The sequence below is a fragment of the Centropristis striata genome, chromosome 23, assembly GCF_030273125.1.
Source record: "Centropristis striata isolate RG_2023a ecotype Rhode Island chromosome 23, C.striata_1.0, whole genome shotgun sequence".
NCBI classification, from domain to species: domain Eukaryota; kingdom Metazoa; phylum Chordata; class Actinopteri; order Perciformes; family Serranidae; genus Centropristis; species Centropristis striata.
In genome coordinates, this window is record NC_081539.1 from 3,075,137 (window position 1) to 3,094,515 (window position 19,379).

General features: G+C 35.6%; 1 protein-coding gene across 1 annotated transcript in view; it reads left to right on the forward strand.

Annotated features, from left to right (window-relative positions):
• Window positions 1–19,379, forward strand: part of snx7 (sorting nexin 7) — a 51,294-nt gene that overhangs the window by 21,164 nt on the left and 10,751 nt on the right. Inside the window, exon 8 of the mRNA XM_059326911.1 lies at window positions 5,466–5,618. Coding sequence (XP_059182894.1) covers window positions 5,466–5,618 — 153 coding nt within the window. The remainder of the gene's footprint in view (window positions 1–5,465; window positions 5,619–19,379) is intronic.

A 19,379-nucleotide genomic window follows, 5' to 3' on the forward strand; every position in this document is an offset into this window, starting at 1 on the left:
GACAGTTTTTTCTCTCCCTCTACACTCTGGCGATGATGTCACACACTGTGACACGAACATTCCGTGCAATACACACCCATTATAATCTCAGAATTTCTCCAAAAATGATCATGGTCATTCAACAGGGATTGATAAAAAACTATATGACCTATCGAAACGTGGATTAATACACCGATACACAAGACTTGTGTCTACTGTTTAAAGTTTAAATGGAGTCTCTAGGTGAAATTATGCCGGAGAAGTAGACGTTTAAAAATTTCCAATTATTGTTCTTTTTCGCCCCCTTTTTTTTCGGCCGTCCCATTCATTTCAATGCAAAATATTGGGCAGTTTTTCGCGACTTACGTCGTGAAAAATTCGTATTCCGTAGAGAAAAGTAATAGCACACCGATCCTGATCAAACCGCACGTTTTGATATATAATTTGACTAGTAGCGGGACGAAATTGTGTCCGGAAGAGGAAGAAGAAAAGATCCACAGTATAACAGTAGTGCTCGGGGCTTTGCCTAACTAATGAAAAATCCGAAACTATTTTAACCTTGCTTGCCTTGAGCAGGTCTGTGGGTCCCGTGTGTGTGAAGCTTTGTGAGCACAGAGACACCTTGGTCTGATTGTTTTGTCTTTGTATCTATTCAGTCATAACTGGAAGGCAGAATCCATGACTGAGCTGCATGAAACACAAAACAGGTCACGTCACTGTGTGTCGTTACAACATTCACAGTCTGTTCTTGTTGCTGTCACATCTTGACAACAGACTGGGGAAAAGGGGAACAATCATGCAGAAATGTCAGTTATTAGCAATCACTCAAAACTATTTCTCAACCTCAAACAGCAGAGGATTAAACTCCTCCCTGCTGGAACCGTTCACTTCTACAATTTTAGGTTTATTTTTATTTGTAGAGTTAGAATTACATAAAATGACAAAGATAACTTATATTGTAAAGTGCAGGGAGAGGCAGAAAACCCTGATGGGCTCATTTATTTAAAGCCTCCACCTTAAATTTCATAGTTAGAAGAAAGTAATAAACTGATATTAGAAAAAACACATGTATAATATCAACAAGTTATGATGACAATTACAAAAACAATATAAAAACAAATATAAACATTATATAAAAGCGTATTTGTGTGTGAATTAGAGTTTTAAAACAGCAGTTAAATGAGCTTTTAGACATCTTTTGAAACATTTTATAGAGATGGAGTTCTTTGCCAGATGGGAAAAGGTATTTATCCATAGTTTAGTCCCTAAAATAACAATAAATTGACCTCTGCATGTCAGAAATCTTGGAGGATGAAGATCTAAAGACTGATTCATTGGATAATAGTGAACTTGAGAATTAAATATTAAATAAGTCTTAAAGTGCTTTGGAAAGTTTTCATGATCTGAATATACCTTATAAATAAAAACACTTATTTGAGAGATATTGATGTCATGAACAGTAAGAATCTGGAGTTTCTGAGTTTCACTTGACCTTGATTGGAAAAAAAATACGCTTTAAATGTGTCAACTTTCCAGAGAAGAGCTGAATGTGCTGCTATGACCCGTCACGGCCAGGAGGGGGCAGTGTTGGTCTTATTAAACGGTGCACAATGAGGAACCAGTTGTGTTTCACATATTTTCACATTTTACTGGCTAAGTTGAGTTTTCTCCACATAAAGCTGAGTCAGAATAATAATTTGTTTTGTACTTGTGTTTGGAATACAGGACTATTTAGTTAATTTAAAAGGAGTATTTTTAGAATGATATTAGAATTACTAAAATACCTAAAAATGCATCTTCCCAAACTGCTGTGATTAAACAATCAATTATTAGTTTTGTATTTGTTGACTTTTACCAAAGTGATTGATATATAAATACTGTATAACAACAAAAGAACCCTTACATTTTTTTTTTTTAAATCAAAGCTCCATAAAGTGCACATTTAAATACAAAAAAATACCTTAAATAAAAACAGCCTATGAAATAAAATAGGCCAATCTTTTTCTGAAATAAATATATTTATATGAGAAAAGAATAACAAACATTACAAATATGCAGCATTTATATATAAAGAAAGGGGGAAAAAATAACTATATTGATATATTCAATATAGTCTTATTCCATATCACATTTAAAAATATATTGATATATCGCCCAGCCCTATGATGAAATACACAATATAGCCTATATTCCTTAACACCTAATAATAATAATAATAATAGTTGTATCTTATTGTGAAAGTAACTCATTATTCTCTGAAACAAAGCATCTTGATGCAGTGTGTGTTGGTTCAGTGTCTCCATTCTTTCTCTAAGTGTTCTCTAATTCTGCTCTAATGCTTTAGAGGCTACTAACTTATGAGCCATTACATTGTGCAATAAAACAAACGTTATATAAAACACAATGAGCACTAAACTGCAACTCCTCTTTTTCAGCTGCAGTGCAGTAAGACGGGAGAAAAACCACACTAATAGAGATAGACCATTTATCTTGTTTAAAATGCTGAGCAGGGCTGCAGAAATGGCAAAAACAATGCGGACGCTGTTGAAAACGCACATAAAAAGCAGTGCGATCATTTGCTAATCCTTTTTGACATATATTGAATTTCATGCTACAACACATTACAAAGAAGTTGGGAAAGGGGGGAATGTTTACCACTGTGTTAGGGTTAGGGACCTCATGACATTAGACTGGTTTTACGTCATGTAGAAAAAAAATTAACAACTTTTTTTTTTTCACCCTTTAAGACAACTCATGACCAACACAATGATATATAATTTTCATATTTTTTCATTATTATTGGTCAATTTTAGTCAAATATACAAAATTAGGCCTCATTTCAAGAGGAAAAAAAAGTAATAAAACCTCAATTTTTTTTCCCAATAGTTTTTTCCAGTAGCCAAGAAGTTAGCTAAGTAGTTAGCTTAGCAAGCTACTTAGCTAACTACTTAGCCAAGAAGTTAGCTAAGTAGTTAGCTTAGCAAGCTACATAGCTAAATACTTAGCCAAGAAGTTAGCTCAGTAGTTAGCTTAGCAAGCTACTTAGCTAAATACTTAGCCAAGAAGTTAGTTAAGTAGTTAGCTTAGCAAGCTACTTAGCTAACTACTTAGCCAAGAAGTTAGCTAAGTAGTTAGCTTAGCAAACTACTTAGCTAAAAAAAATGGATACGGGTCATTTTTGACCCATGTTGTGCTTTAGAAGGATAGTGATACAAAAAGGGATATTATTGAAAAATTAATAAAGGAAAACATAAAATAAGGATGTATGATGATCAAAAACAAACTAATTGAGGAAAACCTGGAATACTGAATGATGAAAATAATTTATTGCAAATATATAGAACATAAAAACTGTCGGATCATTTTAGACCATGTTGTGCATCAAAGGGTTAATCAGTAATGCCTAACAAAGTGATTATCACATCGCAGCCATTGTTTATACAAAGATATTAGTTGCTGTAGTTTTGAAGAGTTATCACTTATGTAGTCATGGATGAACAGGTATTTTAAATTGCTTTTATTATCCAGTGTGTGTCTTAGGCTCTTAATGCTGTGTTATGTGGCTCTGAACCATATTAAATATTTAACATTTGCTCTTACTTTGTTGTCTGGGTTCATTTATCAGATTTAGCGCTATCAGAGCAGAAGGCTAACTCAGCAACATCCTCTAAGGCCTAATGTGAAGTCAACTGAACATCATGAATAACTAAATGAATAGATGAATGTTGAAATTACTAAATAAACTAAATTTAAGATTAAGGAAGAGATAAAAAAGAAAGTATTCTCTGTAAGACGGCCCTAACAGAGACTAGAGCATTAAACAACAGGAGAATCTTCTGCCCACAACTGGAAACTTGGCAACGTAAAAGAGGAATGATGTTGGTGCTGCTTGGTGGAACTGTGAAACAGACAAAAGGTTGTTGTTGTTTTCTAAGCAACATATCGAGCACAGGTCTTTTTTGCCTCCCCTGAAACAGTGTTGCCAACTTAGCGACTTTGTTGCTATATTTAGCGACTTTTCAGACCCCCTTTAGCGACTATTTTCCCAAAAAATCCTCCTTTTTGGGTCACTTTGTGTCTTTTTTTTGTCATTATGTGTCTTTTTTTGTCATTTTGTGTCTTTTTTGGGTCATTTTGTGTCTTTTTTGGGTCATTTTGTGTCTTTTTATGTGTCATTTTGTGTCTTTTTTGTGTCATTTTGTGTATTTTTTTGGTCATTTTGTGTCTTTTTTAAGTAATTTAGTTTTTTTTCCGTCATTTTGTGTCTTTTTTTAGTAATTATGTGTGTTAGTGATACTGCCTCCAGTGGCCCTCAGGTAATTTGAGTTTGAGACACGCGCAATTTGTAAAAGCCGGTAAGCAATGTTGCCAACTTAGCGACTTTGTCATAATATTTAGCGACTTTTCAGACCCCCTTAGCGACTATTTTTCAAAAAAGTGACTAGCGACAAATCCAGCGATTTTTCTGGTGTTATTGGAGACTTTTGGAGACTCGTTCTTACTCTTCTTAGTGAGCCGTTAAGAAGAGTAAGAACGAGTCGAAGCGGCACAGTCCTCCTGTTTCTAACAGGCTAACAGTTAGCTCTGTAGCAGTACAGTGTGTATGTGCTAACAGGCTAACAGTTAGCTCTGTAGCAGTACAGTGTCTATGTGCTAACAGGCTAACAGTTAGCTCTGTAGCAGTACAGTGTGTATGTGCTAACAGGCTAACAGTTAGCTCTGTAGCAGTACAGTGTGTATGTGCTAACAGGCTAACAGTTAGCTCTGTAGCAGTACAGTGTGTATGTGCTAACAGGCTAACAGTTAGCTCCGTAGCAGTACAGTGTGTATGTGCTAACAGGCTAACAGTCAGCTCTGTAGCAGTACAGTGTGTATGTGCTAACAGGCTAACAGTTAGCTCTGTAGCAGTACAGTGTGTATGTGCTGCTGCTGCAGGAGGTGTTCACTTAGCGATCTCTGTTTGTTTACAACAAGCACCAGACACTCTGTGCACAGTTAGCCATGCCGGTTAATTCACCATCACGATGTTCATGTTCAGCGGAGACGCTGTGCATAATTAGCCATGCTGGTTTGTTTATGATCAGCTGCGGAGGTTGTGCACAGTTAACAACGGCGGCCACAGTTGAGTCTCCCGTGTTTAATCCGTCGTGTCACGGTGGAAAGTGTCATTAAATTTGTCAGTAAATTAGTTCTGGGAATTTCATGTACAAACTTCTTTTTATTCATATGTTGGTTGTTGTTTACACTACAGTTCATTTAAAAATGTTTAAATAAAACATATTGTGGTAAAGGCATGGAGTGGAAAAATAACTTATGACTTAAAATCATTTGCTGACAGCTTCAAAAGTCACATCTGCGCCTCTGATTGTTTATGCTGGTAAACTGACAACCAAGTATTAATCCTGTTAGTTTGACTAAATGGAAGATGTGTTGGTGCGACTGTGATGTTCTCTGGAAGTGTTCACTGATTGGTTGGTGTGTTCCAGCTGCAGGAGGAGGTTGATGGTCTGGCCGACCGGGTGGAGCTCTCCAACAACGCCTTGAGAGGAGACTGGTCCCGCTGGCAGAGCAGCATGAGAACTGACCTCAAATCAGCCTTTCTGTCCACCGCTGAGAAGAACCTGGAGTACTACGAGAAGGTGAGCTGATGATCCAGACCAGGGGTGGGCAACTGGAGGCCCGGGGGCCGCATACGGCCCGCACCCTCACTTGAAGTGGCCCTCAGTACAACTACATGCATTTGAGCATGAAATCTTAAGTGTAAATTACTTCTTGCAATTAATGTTGGTCTCTAAAAAAGACACAAAGGTAACAAAAAAGACACAAATTGACAAAAAAAAGACACAAAATGAACAAAAAAAGACACAAAAAGACTAAAACCCGCCAAAAAAATCCCCCCAATGTTACCCTATGGAGAGGCTAGAGTGATGACATCATCAAAAAAAGACACAAAATGACCAAAAACATGAAATCTTATAAGTGCAGTTTAAAAATGCACTAAATTAGTTCTTGCAATTAATGTTGGTCTCCAAAAAAGACACAAAGTTAACAAAAAAGACAAAATGGACAAAAAAAAGACACAAAATGAACATAAAAAAGAACAAAATGAAGAAAAAAAAGACACAAAAAGGCTAAAACCCGCCAAAAAATCCCCCCAATGTTACCCTATGGAGAGGCTAGAGTGATCATCAAAAAAAGACACAAAATGAACATAAAAGACACAAAATGACCAAAAACATGAAATCTTATAAGTGCAGTGTAAAAATACACTAAATAACTTCTTGCAATTAATGTTGGTCTCCAAAAAAGACACAAAGTTAACAAAAAAGACACAAAATGAACACAAAAAAAGAACAAAATGAACAAAAAAAGACACATAATGAACAAAAAAAGACACAAAAAGACTAAAACCCGTCAAAAAATCCCCCCAATGTTACCCTATGGAGAGGCTAGAGTGATGACATCATCAAAAAAAGACCCAAATGAACATTAAAGACACAAAATGACCAAAAACATGAAATCTTAAAAGTGCAGTATAAAAATGCACAAAATTACTTCTTGCAATTACTGTTGGTCTGCAAAAAAGAGACAAAATGACCAAAAAAAGACACACAATGACCAAAAAAAGACACAAAATGAACAAAAAAAAGACTATAACCCGCCTAAAAATCCCCCCAATGTTAACCTATGGAGAGGCTAGAGTGATGACATCATCAAAAAAAGACACAAAATGACCAAAAACATGAAATCTTAAAAGTGCAGTGTAAAAATGCACAAAATTACTTCTTGCAATTACTGTTGGTCTGCAAAAAAGAGACAAAATGACCAAAAAAAGACACAAAATGAACAAAAAACAGACTATAACCCGCCTAAAAATCCCCCCAATGTTACCCTATGGAGAGGCTAGAGTGATGACATCATCAAAAAAAGACACAAAATTACCAAAAACATGAAATCTTAAAAATTACTTCTTGCAATTAATGTTGGTCTGCTGTTCTTGCACTAAAACAAAACAAATCACAGTAAGTGGTTATTTTTTATTTGCTTCAAACCTTTTGTATTCCTATTTATACTGTTAAACATGCATTTGAGCATGAAATATGTTAATTTACTGCACTGTAAACATATTTAGAATTGCAGTTTCATCACAACTGGTCCTATATGTGGCCCTGTGGTAGTGAACATGATAAAAGGTTCTAAAGGTTCTGTTGATAGAATCACGCTGCTTGACCAAAGAACTTTTTTAAACTCTGCTGTAAAACTCAGGATGAATATTTCAGGGTAGACGAGGGTTTATGAAGCCAAAAATCTATTGATTTAGTGCAGATGAGCTAATAGGATGGAGTCCATTTGGAGCTAATATCCACTTATAGAAGCACATCATCAGTCCTGGATATGTCCTCTGTCTTCACACATCAGAGGAATGGTTTATATTAGGGCCCGGACTCGATTAAAAAAATGTATCTAATTCATTAGAGGCTTTGTAATTAATTAATCGAAATTAATTGCATGTTAATCGCATATAAATATTTGACCTGAGAACAGTGAGAAGTAATTTTTTTCACATGGATTTTTAGTATACCATTGAATAATGACTGGATACATAAGCTTAAGCAACAAAAATATTGTTTATTTTTGTTCAAGTCCAACAGACCAGTGACATTAAGTGTAGCAATAGCATATTTATAAATATAGTACATTTCATAAATCCAGGCAGCCTATAGGTAGGTAGGCCTTCTGTAAACTAGAATACTTTGGTTTTTTAAGTAAAACACAATCCACGCTAGCTAGCACGCTAGCCGCTAGCTGCTATATGTTTAGCATTGAGGTGATACTTGAGGCTGGATGTGCTGCTATGGTGATATGTGAATTCCTTGTTGCATAGCAACACAACCATGCTCTTATCGATCAGTGTCTGTTGTTGTCTTTTTTGGTCAGTTTGTGTCTTTTTTTGTCATTTTGTGTCTTTTTTTGGTCATTTTGTGTCTTTTTTTGGTCAGTTTGTGTCTTTTTTTGGTCATTTTGTGTCTTTTTTTAGTCATTTTGTGTCTTTTTTTTGTCATTTTGTGTCTTTTTTTGGTCATTTTGTGTCTTTTTTTGGTCATTTTGTGTCTTTTTTTTGTCATTTTGTGTCTTTTTTTGGTCATTTTGTGTCTTTTTTTTGTCATTTTGTGTCTTTTTTTAGTCATTTTGTTCCTTTTTTTGGTATTGTATTATTGTTATTATTGTATTATATTATTGTAGTATTATTACAAAATTACCCAAAAAATTGTCATTTTTTGGTAATTTTGTATCATTTTTTGGTAATTTTGTGTCTTTTTTTTTGGTAATTCTGTGTCTTTTTTAAAATAATTTTGTGTGTTTTTTTGGTAATTCTGTGTCTTTTTTTAAATACTTTTGTGTCTTTGGGGGTAATTTTGTGTCTTTTTTTAAATAATTTTGTGTCTTTTTTTGGTAATTTTGTGTCTTTTTTAAATAATTTTGTGTCTTTTTTAATAATTTTGTGTCTTTTTTTTTGGTAATTTTGTGTTTTTTGGTAATTCTGTCTTTTTTTAAATAATTTTGTGTCTTTTTTTTGGTAATTTTGTGTCTTTTTTTGGTAATTTTGTGTCTTTTTGGGGTAATTCTGTGTGTTTTTTTAACTAATTTTGTGTCTTTTTTTGGTAATTCTGTGTCCTTTTTGGTCATTTTGTGTCTTTTTTTAGTCGTTTCGTGTCTTTTTTTGGTCATTTTGTGTCTTTTTTTAGTCATTTTGTGTCTTTTTTGGTCATTTTGTGTCTTTTTTTTAGTCATTTTGTGTCTTTTTTTGGTCATTTTGTGTCTTTTTTTGGTGATGATTTCAAAGTTCTGTAAAAGTCCCATGTTGCATTGCGACACTCCCACATGTATTCTGATGCATTTCATTGGCCAAGAGACCGAAAATAGGTGGAAAAAACTACAAATACTACAAAACCACGTATCCTCTTTCCCTGCTTTAATGGGTTAACGTGAGAGAAGAGACTGGTGTTAGTGATGGAGGAGAGAAGAGGCTGGTGTTAGTGATGGAGGAGAGAAGAGGCTGGTGTTAGTGATGGAGGAGAGAAGAGGCTGGTGTTAGTGATGGAGGAGAGAAGAGGCTGGTGTTAGTGATGGAGGAGAGAAGAGGCTGGTGTTAGTGATGGAGGAGAGAAGAGGCTGGTGTTAGTGATGGAGGAGAGAAGAGGCTGGTGTTAGTGATGGAGGAGAGAAGAGGCTGGTGTTAGTGATGGAGGAGAGAAGAGGCTGGTGTTAGTGATGGAGGAGAGAAGAGGCTGGTGTTAGTGATGGAGGAGAAGGAGACTGAAGCAGAGAGAAACATGTGGAAGAGACAATCCCATACCCAGATTAAGGAGGAGGCAGCCCAGCAGAGACAGCAGGAATTAGTGGTGAAGAAGAAGAATGGAGCAGGTTGGAAGTTCTTCTTCTCCTCCTGCATTACAGCAGCAGGAGGATCAGACGGTGAAGTTGTTATGGTAACAGTCATTGACTCTTCTACAGGTGTTTCTAATCCTGCTGGAGTCTGAGCTGCTGTGTGTCTGGGTGTGTTGTGGCGTTCTGCCAGCAGAGGGCAGCAGCACTTTATATTTATTTCACCTTCTGACATGTAAAAGAGTTGTTAGATCTCACAGTGGAAGCTGTCAAAGATCCTTCAATTCATGGGTCTCAAACTCGAGGCCCGCGGGCCAATTGTGGCCCTCGTGATGATATTTTGTGGCCCCCACCTTGATATGAAAGTTTAATGTGAGTTTTATATGAATGGCACTTTACTGTGTTGTGTGTGGAAGGTTCCTTCATTACTTTTATTGGTAATTATGTGTCTTTTTTTAAATAATTGTCTTTTTTTAATCATTTTGTGTCTTTTTTGGTCATTTTGTGTCTTTTTTTAGTAATGTTGTGTCTTTTTTAGTCATTTTGTGTCTTTTTTGGTCATTTTGTGTCTTTTTTTGGTAATGTTGTGTCTTTTTTGGTCATTTTGTGTCTTTTTTGGTCATTTTGTGTCTTTTTTTGGTCATTATGTGTCTTTTTTTAGTAATGTTGTGTCTTTTTTGGTCATTTTGTGTCTTTTTTTAGTAATGTGTCTTTTTTGGTCATTTTGTGTCTTTTTTGGTCATTTTGTGTCTTTTTTTGGTCATTATGTGTCTTTTTTTAGTCATTTTGTGTCTTTTTTTAGTCATTTTGTGTCCTTGTTTAGTAATGTTGTGTCTTTTTTGGTCATTTTGTGTCTTTTTTTAAAGTAATTTAGTGTTTTTTCAGTCATTTTCTGTCTTTGTTTTGGTCATTTTGTCTTTTTTTTGTCATTTTGTGTCTTTTTTTGGTAATGTTGTGTCTTTTTTGGTCATTTTGTGTCTTTTTTTAGTAATGTTGTGTCTTTTTTGGTCATTTTGTGTCTTTTTTGGTCATTTTGTGTCTTTTTTTGGTCATTATGTGTCTTTTTTTAGTAATGTTGTGTCTTTTTTGGTCATTTTGTGTCTTTTTTTAGTAATTTTGTGTCTTTTTTGGTCATTTTGTGTCTTTTTTTAGTAATGTTGTGTCTTTTTTGGTCATTTTGTGTCTTTTTTGGTCATTTTGTGTCTTTTTTTGGTCATTATGTGTTTTTTTTTAGTCATTTTGTGTCTTTTTTTAGTCATTTTGTGTCCTTTTTTAGTAATGTTGTGTCTTTTTTGGTCATTTTGTGTCTTTTTTTAAAGTAATTTAGTGTTTTTTCAGTCATTTTCTGTCTTTGTTTTGGTCATTTTGTCTTTTTTTTTGTCATTTTGTGTCTTTTTTTTGTCATTTTGTGTCTTTTTTAAGTAATTTAGTGTTTTTTCTGTAATTTTTTTTAATTATCAGTGTTGCTAAAAGTAGCTTTATTGTTCAGGCAGCCTCTCTTGTTCCACAGTTTCAGGTGTTAATACACCAGAAGAGGACGGTGGACTAAATAATAGTGTGAAAAGTCCTTGTCATGTTTTAGTTTCCTCTCCCTGCAGCAGCACTGACAGAAACATCCCTCAGCCAGTGAAGCTCATGCAACACAACAAATGGCTACTGGTGTGTGTGCACATATCTGACTGTGCGTATCAAAAACGTGTCTAAAGAGGCAGCCGAAGGGCACTCGGCTTCTGAGTATGAATTGTTGGTTATAAACTGAGCTTTAAATCTTTGGCTGTGCCAGATCTATGGAGAGGACCACAACAATACAGACAAGATGAGGCTGCTTTCTGCATATTTATGACTTCTACCGCTCATATATTTAGCTCCTACTTTTGAATATTTCAGAAATATAAATATTTATGATTCTCAGATTTAATTTGAGCGCTCAGAAGTTAAGAATAGATCTGTGTGTATAAGGAATTCCCTGTTTGATCAGCCAATATTCAGTGAAAGGGTGTGATCGGGTTAATAATGGTTGGTGTCAAACTGATACAGTGCTCGATGTCATTATCTGTTATAAAGCCAGTTTATATATATATATATATAATGTATATATATATATATATATATATATATATATATAATGTATATGTATATGTATATATATATATATATATATACATATACATTATATATATATATATATACATTATATATATATATAATGTGTATATATATATATATAATGTATATGTATATATATATATATATATATATATGTATATATCAGTAAAAGCACTGAATTTGTATTTTTTTGTAGAACTTATATAGATGATTGAAATAATAATTACAGGACCAAAAAAAACGTATTTTTTCAGTGTAGAAGAAGGAATTCAGAGTCCTTTTCATAGAAGAGGTTGGCATATCCCTCATTCATGTGCAACATTAAAAGAAACGGTGTGTTTAGTCCAAAAAAAGGATATTTATTCAACACAATAACTAATCTAAAAGACTTAACATTGTGTGTGTGTGTGTGTGTGTGTGTGTGTGATTCAGTACCTGACAGCTTCTTGGAAACCAGCCTCTTGTCTTTCCAAATCTATTGGCACTCCTCTTGTTTCTGCCAACTAGCGCAGACTGTTAATCAATCCAGCCTTAAAGGAAAAACAAATAAAAGTACAGAGTCCATATCGACGGCAGATAAAACCCCGCGGCCTCGACTCTCCACGTTCTCTGGTGGAACACTTTGTCTTCATGCAAACAAAACAACTCGTGCTACTTGGACGGCCAAGTCAATACATCAGTCTGACGCAGCTCAGCAGAGAACACCGTGCTAACAAGACATTTATTAGTAGCGGCGGCCTCGTCGAGAGAACTGCTCTGTCTCTGGGGAAAGTCCATTACAATAATTAATGTACAGGTGATACGTTGTCAAAAGTTAAAAGGCTTTATATAAAGAGTATGCATAGTCCAACAGAAATGAAAATGTCAGCTATGGGGATGTATGTCTTGGCTTAGCTTGTTTGGCGTCAAAGTTAATTCACTGATCAGTCGTAGCTTGTTGAACAGATTCAGAAATGTTCCTGCAGTGTCACCGTTAGCCTGTTTAAATAGTTTGAACTAGGGCTGCAGGATTATGGCCAAATTAATAATCACGATTATTTTGATCAATATTGTAATCACGATTATTAATCACGATTATTCATCATGTTAGGGAAAACATCTGTATTTTTACTGCACTACTTTTAAACAAACAATAGGAACAGTTTTTAGTGTCCGGTGCTTGTTGTAAACAAACAGAGATCGCTAAGTGAACACCTCCTGCAGCAGCAGCACATACACACTGTACTGCTACAGAGCTAACTGTTAGCCTGTTAGCACATACACACTGTACTGCTACAGAGCTAACTGTTAGCCTGTTAGCACATACACACTGTACTGCTACAGAGCTAACTGTTAGCCTGTTAGCACATACACACTGTACTGCTACAGAGCTAACTGTTAGCCTGTTAGCACATACACACTGTACTGCTACAGAGCTAACTGTTAGCCTGTTAGCACATTCACACTGTACTGCTACAGAGCTAACTGTTAGCCTGTTAGCACATACACACTATACTGCTACAGAGCTAACTGTTAGCCTGTTAGCACATACACACTGTACTGCTACAGAGCTAACTGTTAGCCTGTTAGCACATACACACTGTACTGCTACAGAGCTAACTGTTAGCCTGTTAGCACATACACACTGTACTGCTACAGAGCTAACTGTTAGCCTGTTAGCAATTTGCAGACTGGACGCTAAGGGGTTAACATCCCCTCCGGCTCTGCAGCTGGGAGAGACTGCTGCAGGAGGACTGTGCCGCTTAGACTCACTCGTTATATTACTTGTATATACACTTCCTGCCCTCCTGCACACCGTGTCCCAGCTTGGACCACACCTATCTTTGAGCTCTGCCTTTATTTTGATATCAACTGAATCTATGTGTTGCAGAAATCAGACAGACAGAAAAAACTTTTTCTGTGCTACGATTCCCAAAACGTTGGGACACTGTGCAAAACATGAATAAAAACAGAATGTGTCAAATTCAGAATTCACTACAAAAAAACAAAGTTTACCAATTTGAGCATGGAACTGTACATTCTTTCGGTAACACTTTATATTAGGGAACACATATTCAACATTAATTAGTTGCTTATTAGCATGCAAATAAGTAACATATTGGCTCTTAATTAGTCATTATTAAGTACTTATTGATGCCTTATTCTGCATGGAGCCACCAGTCATGTCAAAGGTCTGGATAAGGTGGCTATTTGCCGTTTCCATGGTTTCGTTCACCGATATATAGAGATTATAAAGTCCATACAAAGTAAAACATATTAAGATCATAACTCATATACAACAACTTCCTTACTTACTATTAATAATCAATAATTCTGAGGTTATTGAGGGAAAACTCTTAGTTAATGTCTTACTGGTTGTTTAATAAGGCCATGTAGAATAAGGCATTAATAACTACTGAATAATGACTAATTAAGAGCCAATATGTTACTTATTTGCATTCTAATAAGCAGCTAATTAATGTTGAATATGTGTTCCCTAATATAAAGTGTTACCATTTTTTCAATTGGAACATATGTCACAGCGGATTATCACATTTTATTTACATTTTAGGCAACTTTTTGGGAATTAAGGTTTTTTTTGACTGTTACAGTTGGTGTCTCCAAGACCATATTGTACCATGGTGACACACACACACACGCACACACACACACACACACACACAGACTCACAAGGTGAAAACAGCGCCAGTCACAAGCTGTCACCACTGATAAACCTGTGACTTGTGTGGCCTTGTGGATTCTGTGGCTGTGTCTGCTGTGAATGTGTGTAAATCAGGGCATTGCTAAAATAGAACATGCCGCCTCAGCCAAGCTGTTGTTGAAAAAAAGATTGTGGTGAAGTATAAAATCGGTGCATGGAGGATGATTTCACACCTTGTTTAACCCTTTATCAGGCAAAGAACCATATTTGGTAACTTGAGCTTCAGTAAATCACACAAAGATTCAAGCTTTCCGTTATTGTCATTCTACTAAAAAAAGTATACAACTAAATTTACATGTGGTTCTCATATTTAAGGTGCTTTAAAAAAGACATTCAGACGTTACGCATATGTAATAAGTAGTCTAAAAACATAATAAATAGTTTAAAGGTAAAAGATAAAGTGGTGATGTATGCAGATGATGTGTTATTGTCTATTTAGGGTTGCTGGTGGAAAGAGGCTAGAATAAATATAATAATAATAATGCAATAATGTCTTTTTTTGTAATTTTGTCTTTTTTTTTGGTCATTTTGTGTTTTTTTAAGTAATTTAGGTTTTTTTTCTGTCATTTTGTGTATTTTTTTGGTCATTTTGATACTACCTCCAGCAGCCCCCAGGTAATTTGAGTTTGAGACCCCTGGTCTAGATAGTGATGAAGTAAAAAAAAAAAGAGATAAAAGGATATTAAGACTGAAATATAACAAATTCAAGTCTGTAATTTGGAGTGAAGTCGACAGCAGCGCTCCAAAGAACCATATTTGCTAACTTGAGCTTCAGTAAATAAACTAACTAACTAAATTTACGTGTGCTTCTCATATATAAGGTGCTTTAAAAAAGACATTTCAGACATTACGCATATGTAATAAGTAGTCTAAAAAGATAATAAATAGTTTAAAGGTAAAAGATAATGTGCTGATGTATGCAGATGATGTGTTATTGTCTATTTAGGGTTGCTGTGGGAAAGAGACTAGAATAAATATAATGGTAATAATAATAATGACTCAATTGACCTCGATTTGCAATATTAAAATGAAACATTTTGCAAAAAGTCTTGTAATATCCTCCAATAACACTTCAGGGTTGATATTTTCAATTTCCAGGAGTGTCCTATAAACGGTTAAAGCTGGTTTAAACCACATCCGGCTGTGAATAGAATACTCTTTGATGGGAAGTCGTCTTTTCATAGTGAATAATTCTTTACTCTGGTAGAACAAAAACCTAAAATCGATGCCGGTTTCAAGTGAAAATTTACTCCAAATCAAAATTCAGGCTGTATTTAGACAGGATTTAGTTCTGTATGGTTGCTCGGATGATTTTAATATTGCATATTCTGTGATTTCAATCCCATCCAGAGCACGTGTGTGCATGGTTTTCCGCCCCTTCCCCCAGTTTTAATTACAGCCCAGAATTCCTGCTGTTTCTTGGCACACTTGTGGGTCCTCTGAGATTGTATTCCATCTGGATAATACCTGGCGTTTTCCAAATGTATTCAGAAGTTTTGCATATGAAAGCTGCAAATTCTCCTATTGAGTTGTATCAACATTATGCTCCGTTTTAAATTATGTGCGGTGTAATAAAAGACAATTTCAAAGGTTTTTGATAATCTGATGGAAATACATTTCTAACTAAATACAGTCCAAGTTGGAATTCCAAAGTAACAACGTTTTTGGTCAAAACTGAGTCAAAACTAAAAATGAACTCCTTGATGTTTGTTTTAGATTTAAATTTTGCTTTAATTCAGAGAAATAATTATATAAAAACCACAAAATCCAACTGAAAACCAAAGCAGTAATTGCACTTACCACGGTCTGCTTTGGATACTAATTTAAACATTAAAATAATAGAAATTATAAGTTTATTTGGTAGGGAAATTATTATCTAGATCATGGGTCTCAAACTCGCGGACCGCGGGCCAATTGCGGCCCTCGTGACGATATTTTGTGGCCCCCACCTTGATATGAAAGTTTAATGTGAGTTTTATATGTATGGCATTTTGTGTCTTCTTTTAATAATTGTGTGTCTTTTTTAATAATTTTGTGTCTTTTTTAAATAATGTTGTGCCTTTTTGGTCATTTTTGTTCTTTTTTAAGTAATTTTTTTTTTCTGTCGTTTTGTGTCTTTTTCAGTCATTTTGTGTCTTTTTGTGTCTTTTTTTGTAATGTGGTATCTTTTTTTTGTAATTTTGTATCATTTTTTGTAATTTTGTGTCTTTTTTTTTGGTCATTTTGTGTTTTTTTTTAAGTAATTTAGGTTTTTTTTTCTGTCATTTTGTGTATTTTTTTGGTCATTTTGATACTACCTCCAGCGGCCCCCAGGTAATTTGAGTTTGAGACCTGTATGACAATTACGCACACATGAAATGCAGTATTAATTTTCATCACAACAAATATGTTTGTTTTTTAATAACTAGAGAACTTTCCTGGGAATCTTCATTATTCAAGTTCCTTTAACGGTGCCAATTTGCCAAAAATGTAAACAAATATATGCAAAAAAACCCAGCTTGGTCTCACGTTGTAGCCCACAGCTAACCCACTGACACTGTAACAATGTTATGATTCCTTTTAATATCTCCCAAAGCATCATGGCAACTTAAAATTTGGAAAATGGTGGAAATGGAGCAATTGTCTGAGGAGCAATAGTCCAGTTGGCTGTTATCCTAAACCCAATAATTAGTAATGAGCTCAGGAAGATGATGTTGATTTCCTTTGGGTACCATCCAAAATATGAGTCTAGTTACCAAGGAGCATGCTTAATATTGTCTAGCCCACATCTCAATTAATATTCTTCCTGTTGATGTGGGATTTTTTAGACTGATTCATTAAAATAATTGATAACCACATCAATCTGATTTCATCTCAGAGAGTCACTCAGACCAATTTAACAACAAGGAATACAGCATCAAATAAATATTTAACACTTAAAATGAATTTAAGTTATTCTCGAGGGGGCACCAGCCCTTTACTTAGAAAGGGGAAATATGGCAAAAACACAGTAAATCAGTCTCATAAAGTTACTAAAATATCAATTATGAAAACTGATTAAATTACCATATTCATATTTCGTGTTGGTACACTGAAAAAATTGGAGTGACATTTACTTAAAAAAAAAAGCTAGGCAAGTTTTTCCACACAAAGTGTTTGTAATCTTTACTCAGGCTGTTTCTAAGTAATATTTATTTAATAGAACCACTTTTTTTTTTTTTTAATGAAAATACACAAATAAATTGCAGATTCACTGATGTCCCTCAATTACATTTTACTTGGAAATATCAACTAATGAAGCCAATGAACTGGTTTATTAGTGAATGTTACTAACGAATGATTCAATTTGCAGACAAAACTGAGGACACATAATAACAAACAATCACTAAGTAATGCACTACATGAAAAACTTCTATTTTAAAGTAAAAGCACTGAATTTGTGTTTCTTTGTAGAATTTATATAGATGATTGAAATAATAATTACAGGGCCAAAAAAAACGTTTTTTTCAGTGTAGAAGAAGGAATTTAAAGTCCTTTTCATAGAAGAGGTTGGCATATTCCTCATTCATGTGCAACATTAAAATAAACTGTCTTTAGTCAAAAAAAGATATTTATTCAACACAATAACTAATCTAAAAGACTATTTGTGTGTGTGTGTGTGTGTGATTTTTAAAAAATGATAATAAACAAGTAAATTGCAGATTCATTGATGTCCCTCAATGACATTTTACTTGGAAATATCAACTAATGAAGCCAATGAACTGGTTTATTAGTGAATATTACTTGGAACGAATGATTCAATTTACAGACAAAACTGAGGACACATAATAACAAACAATCACTAAGTAATGCACTATACTGAACTCCTCTGACCGTCCACAGCACACAGTGAACCAACAATAGAGTCAGTACTGGGAGTGATCCTAAAGGATGACATCACTCTTTGCTATGTGCTGATATTGTTATGCAGGTGTGGGCTATTGTAGCCACAAGGCCTGTGAATGATTTATTGGAGCAGAGCCCAGAAAGGAGGCCTATAAGAATCTAATAAGACACCTGCACCTTGGAGGCTTTTATACCACCTGAAGGGGAAGACTGGGCAACGCACAGGGAGGATGGATGAGGAGGGATGAGGAGATCAAGGAACATGAGAATGTGGTGAACGGAGCCTTGAAGAGCATGAAGGAGGCAGAATGGGTGAGGAGGAACAAGGGGCAAGAGGAAGAAACAGGACAGGAAGTATGAGGGTTTGGGTACAGAAACAAAAGAGCATTAGCCGTGTTTCCACTAGGGGGGAAAGTGACCACCGGGAAAGTCTCAGGCCACGCCCTCTCAAAAGTCGTTGCGCAGTCGCTTAGCGACAGTTTCGACCGTGATCACATATGCGACGGGTATGGCCGCCGTCGCTAACTGTGCACAACGTCAGCAGCTGATCATAAACAAACCAGCATGGCTAATTATGCACATCGTCTCCGCTGATCATAAACATAGTGATGGTGAATTAACCGGCATCACTAACTGTGCACAGAGTGTCTGGTGCTTGTTGTAAACAAACAGAGATCGCTAAGTGAACACCTCCTGCAGCAGCAGCACATACACACTGTACTGCTACAGAGCTAACTGTTAGCCTGTTAGCACATACACATTGTACTGCTACAGAGCTAACTGTTAGCCTGTTAGCACATACACATTGTACTGCTACAGAGCTAACTGTTTGCCTGTTAGCACATACACATTGTACTGCTACAGAGCTAACTGTTAGCCTGTTAGCACATACACACTGTACTGCTACAGAGCTAGCTGTTAGCCTGTTAGCAATTTGCAGACTGGCAGGAGGACTGTGCCGCTTCGATTCGTTCTTACTCTTCTTAATGAGCTGCTGATGCAACGTCATTCTGGCTGTTTGCTGCTTCGACTCCTTCTCCTCCTCTTCTTCTTTTCCTTCTACTGCCCCCACAGGTCACAAATAGAAGTTTGGATAGCTCACAAATCTCGCGAGACGGATTTTTAACGGGACGAGAAATATCGTCGAGTATAATCTCGCAAGATCTCGTGGCGCGAGAACTCGTCACACCCCTACCATATTGTATAGACCAGGGGTCTCAAACTCAGATTATCTGGGCGCCGCTGGAGACAGTATCAAAATGACCAAAAAAAGACACAAAATGTACTGCTACAGAGCTAACTGTTAGCCTATTAGCAATTTGCAGACTGGACGCTAAGGGGT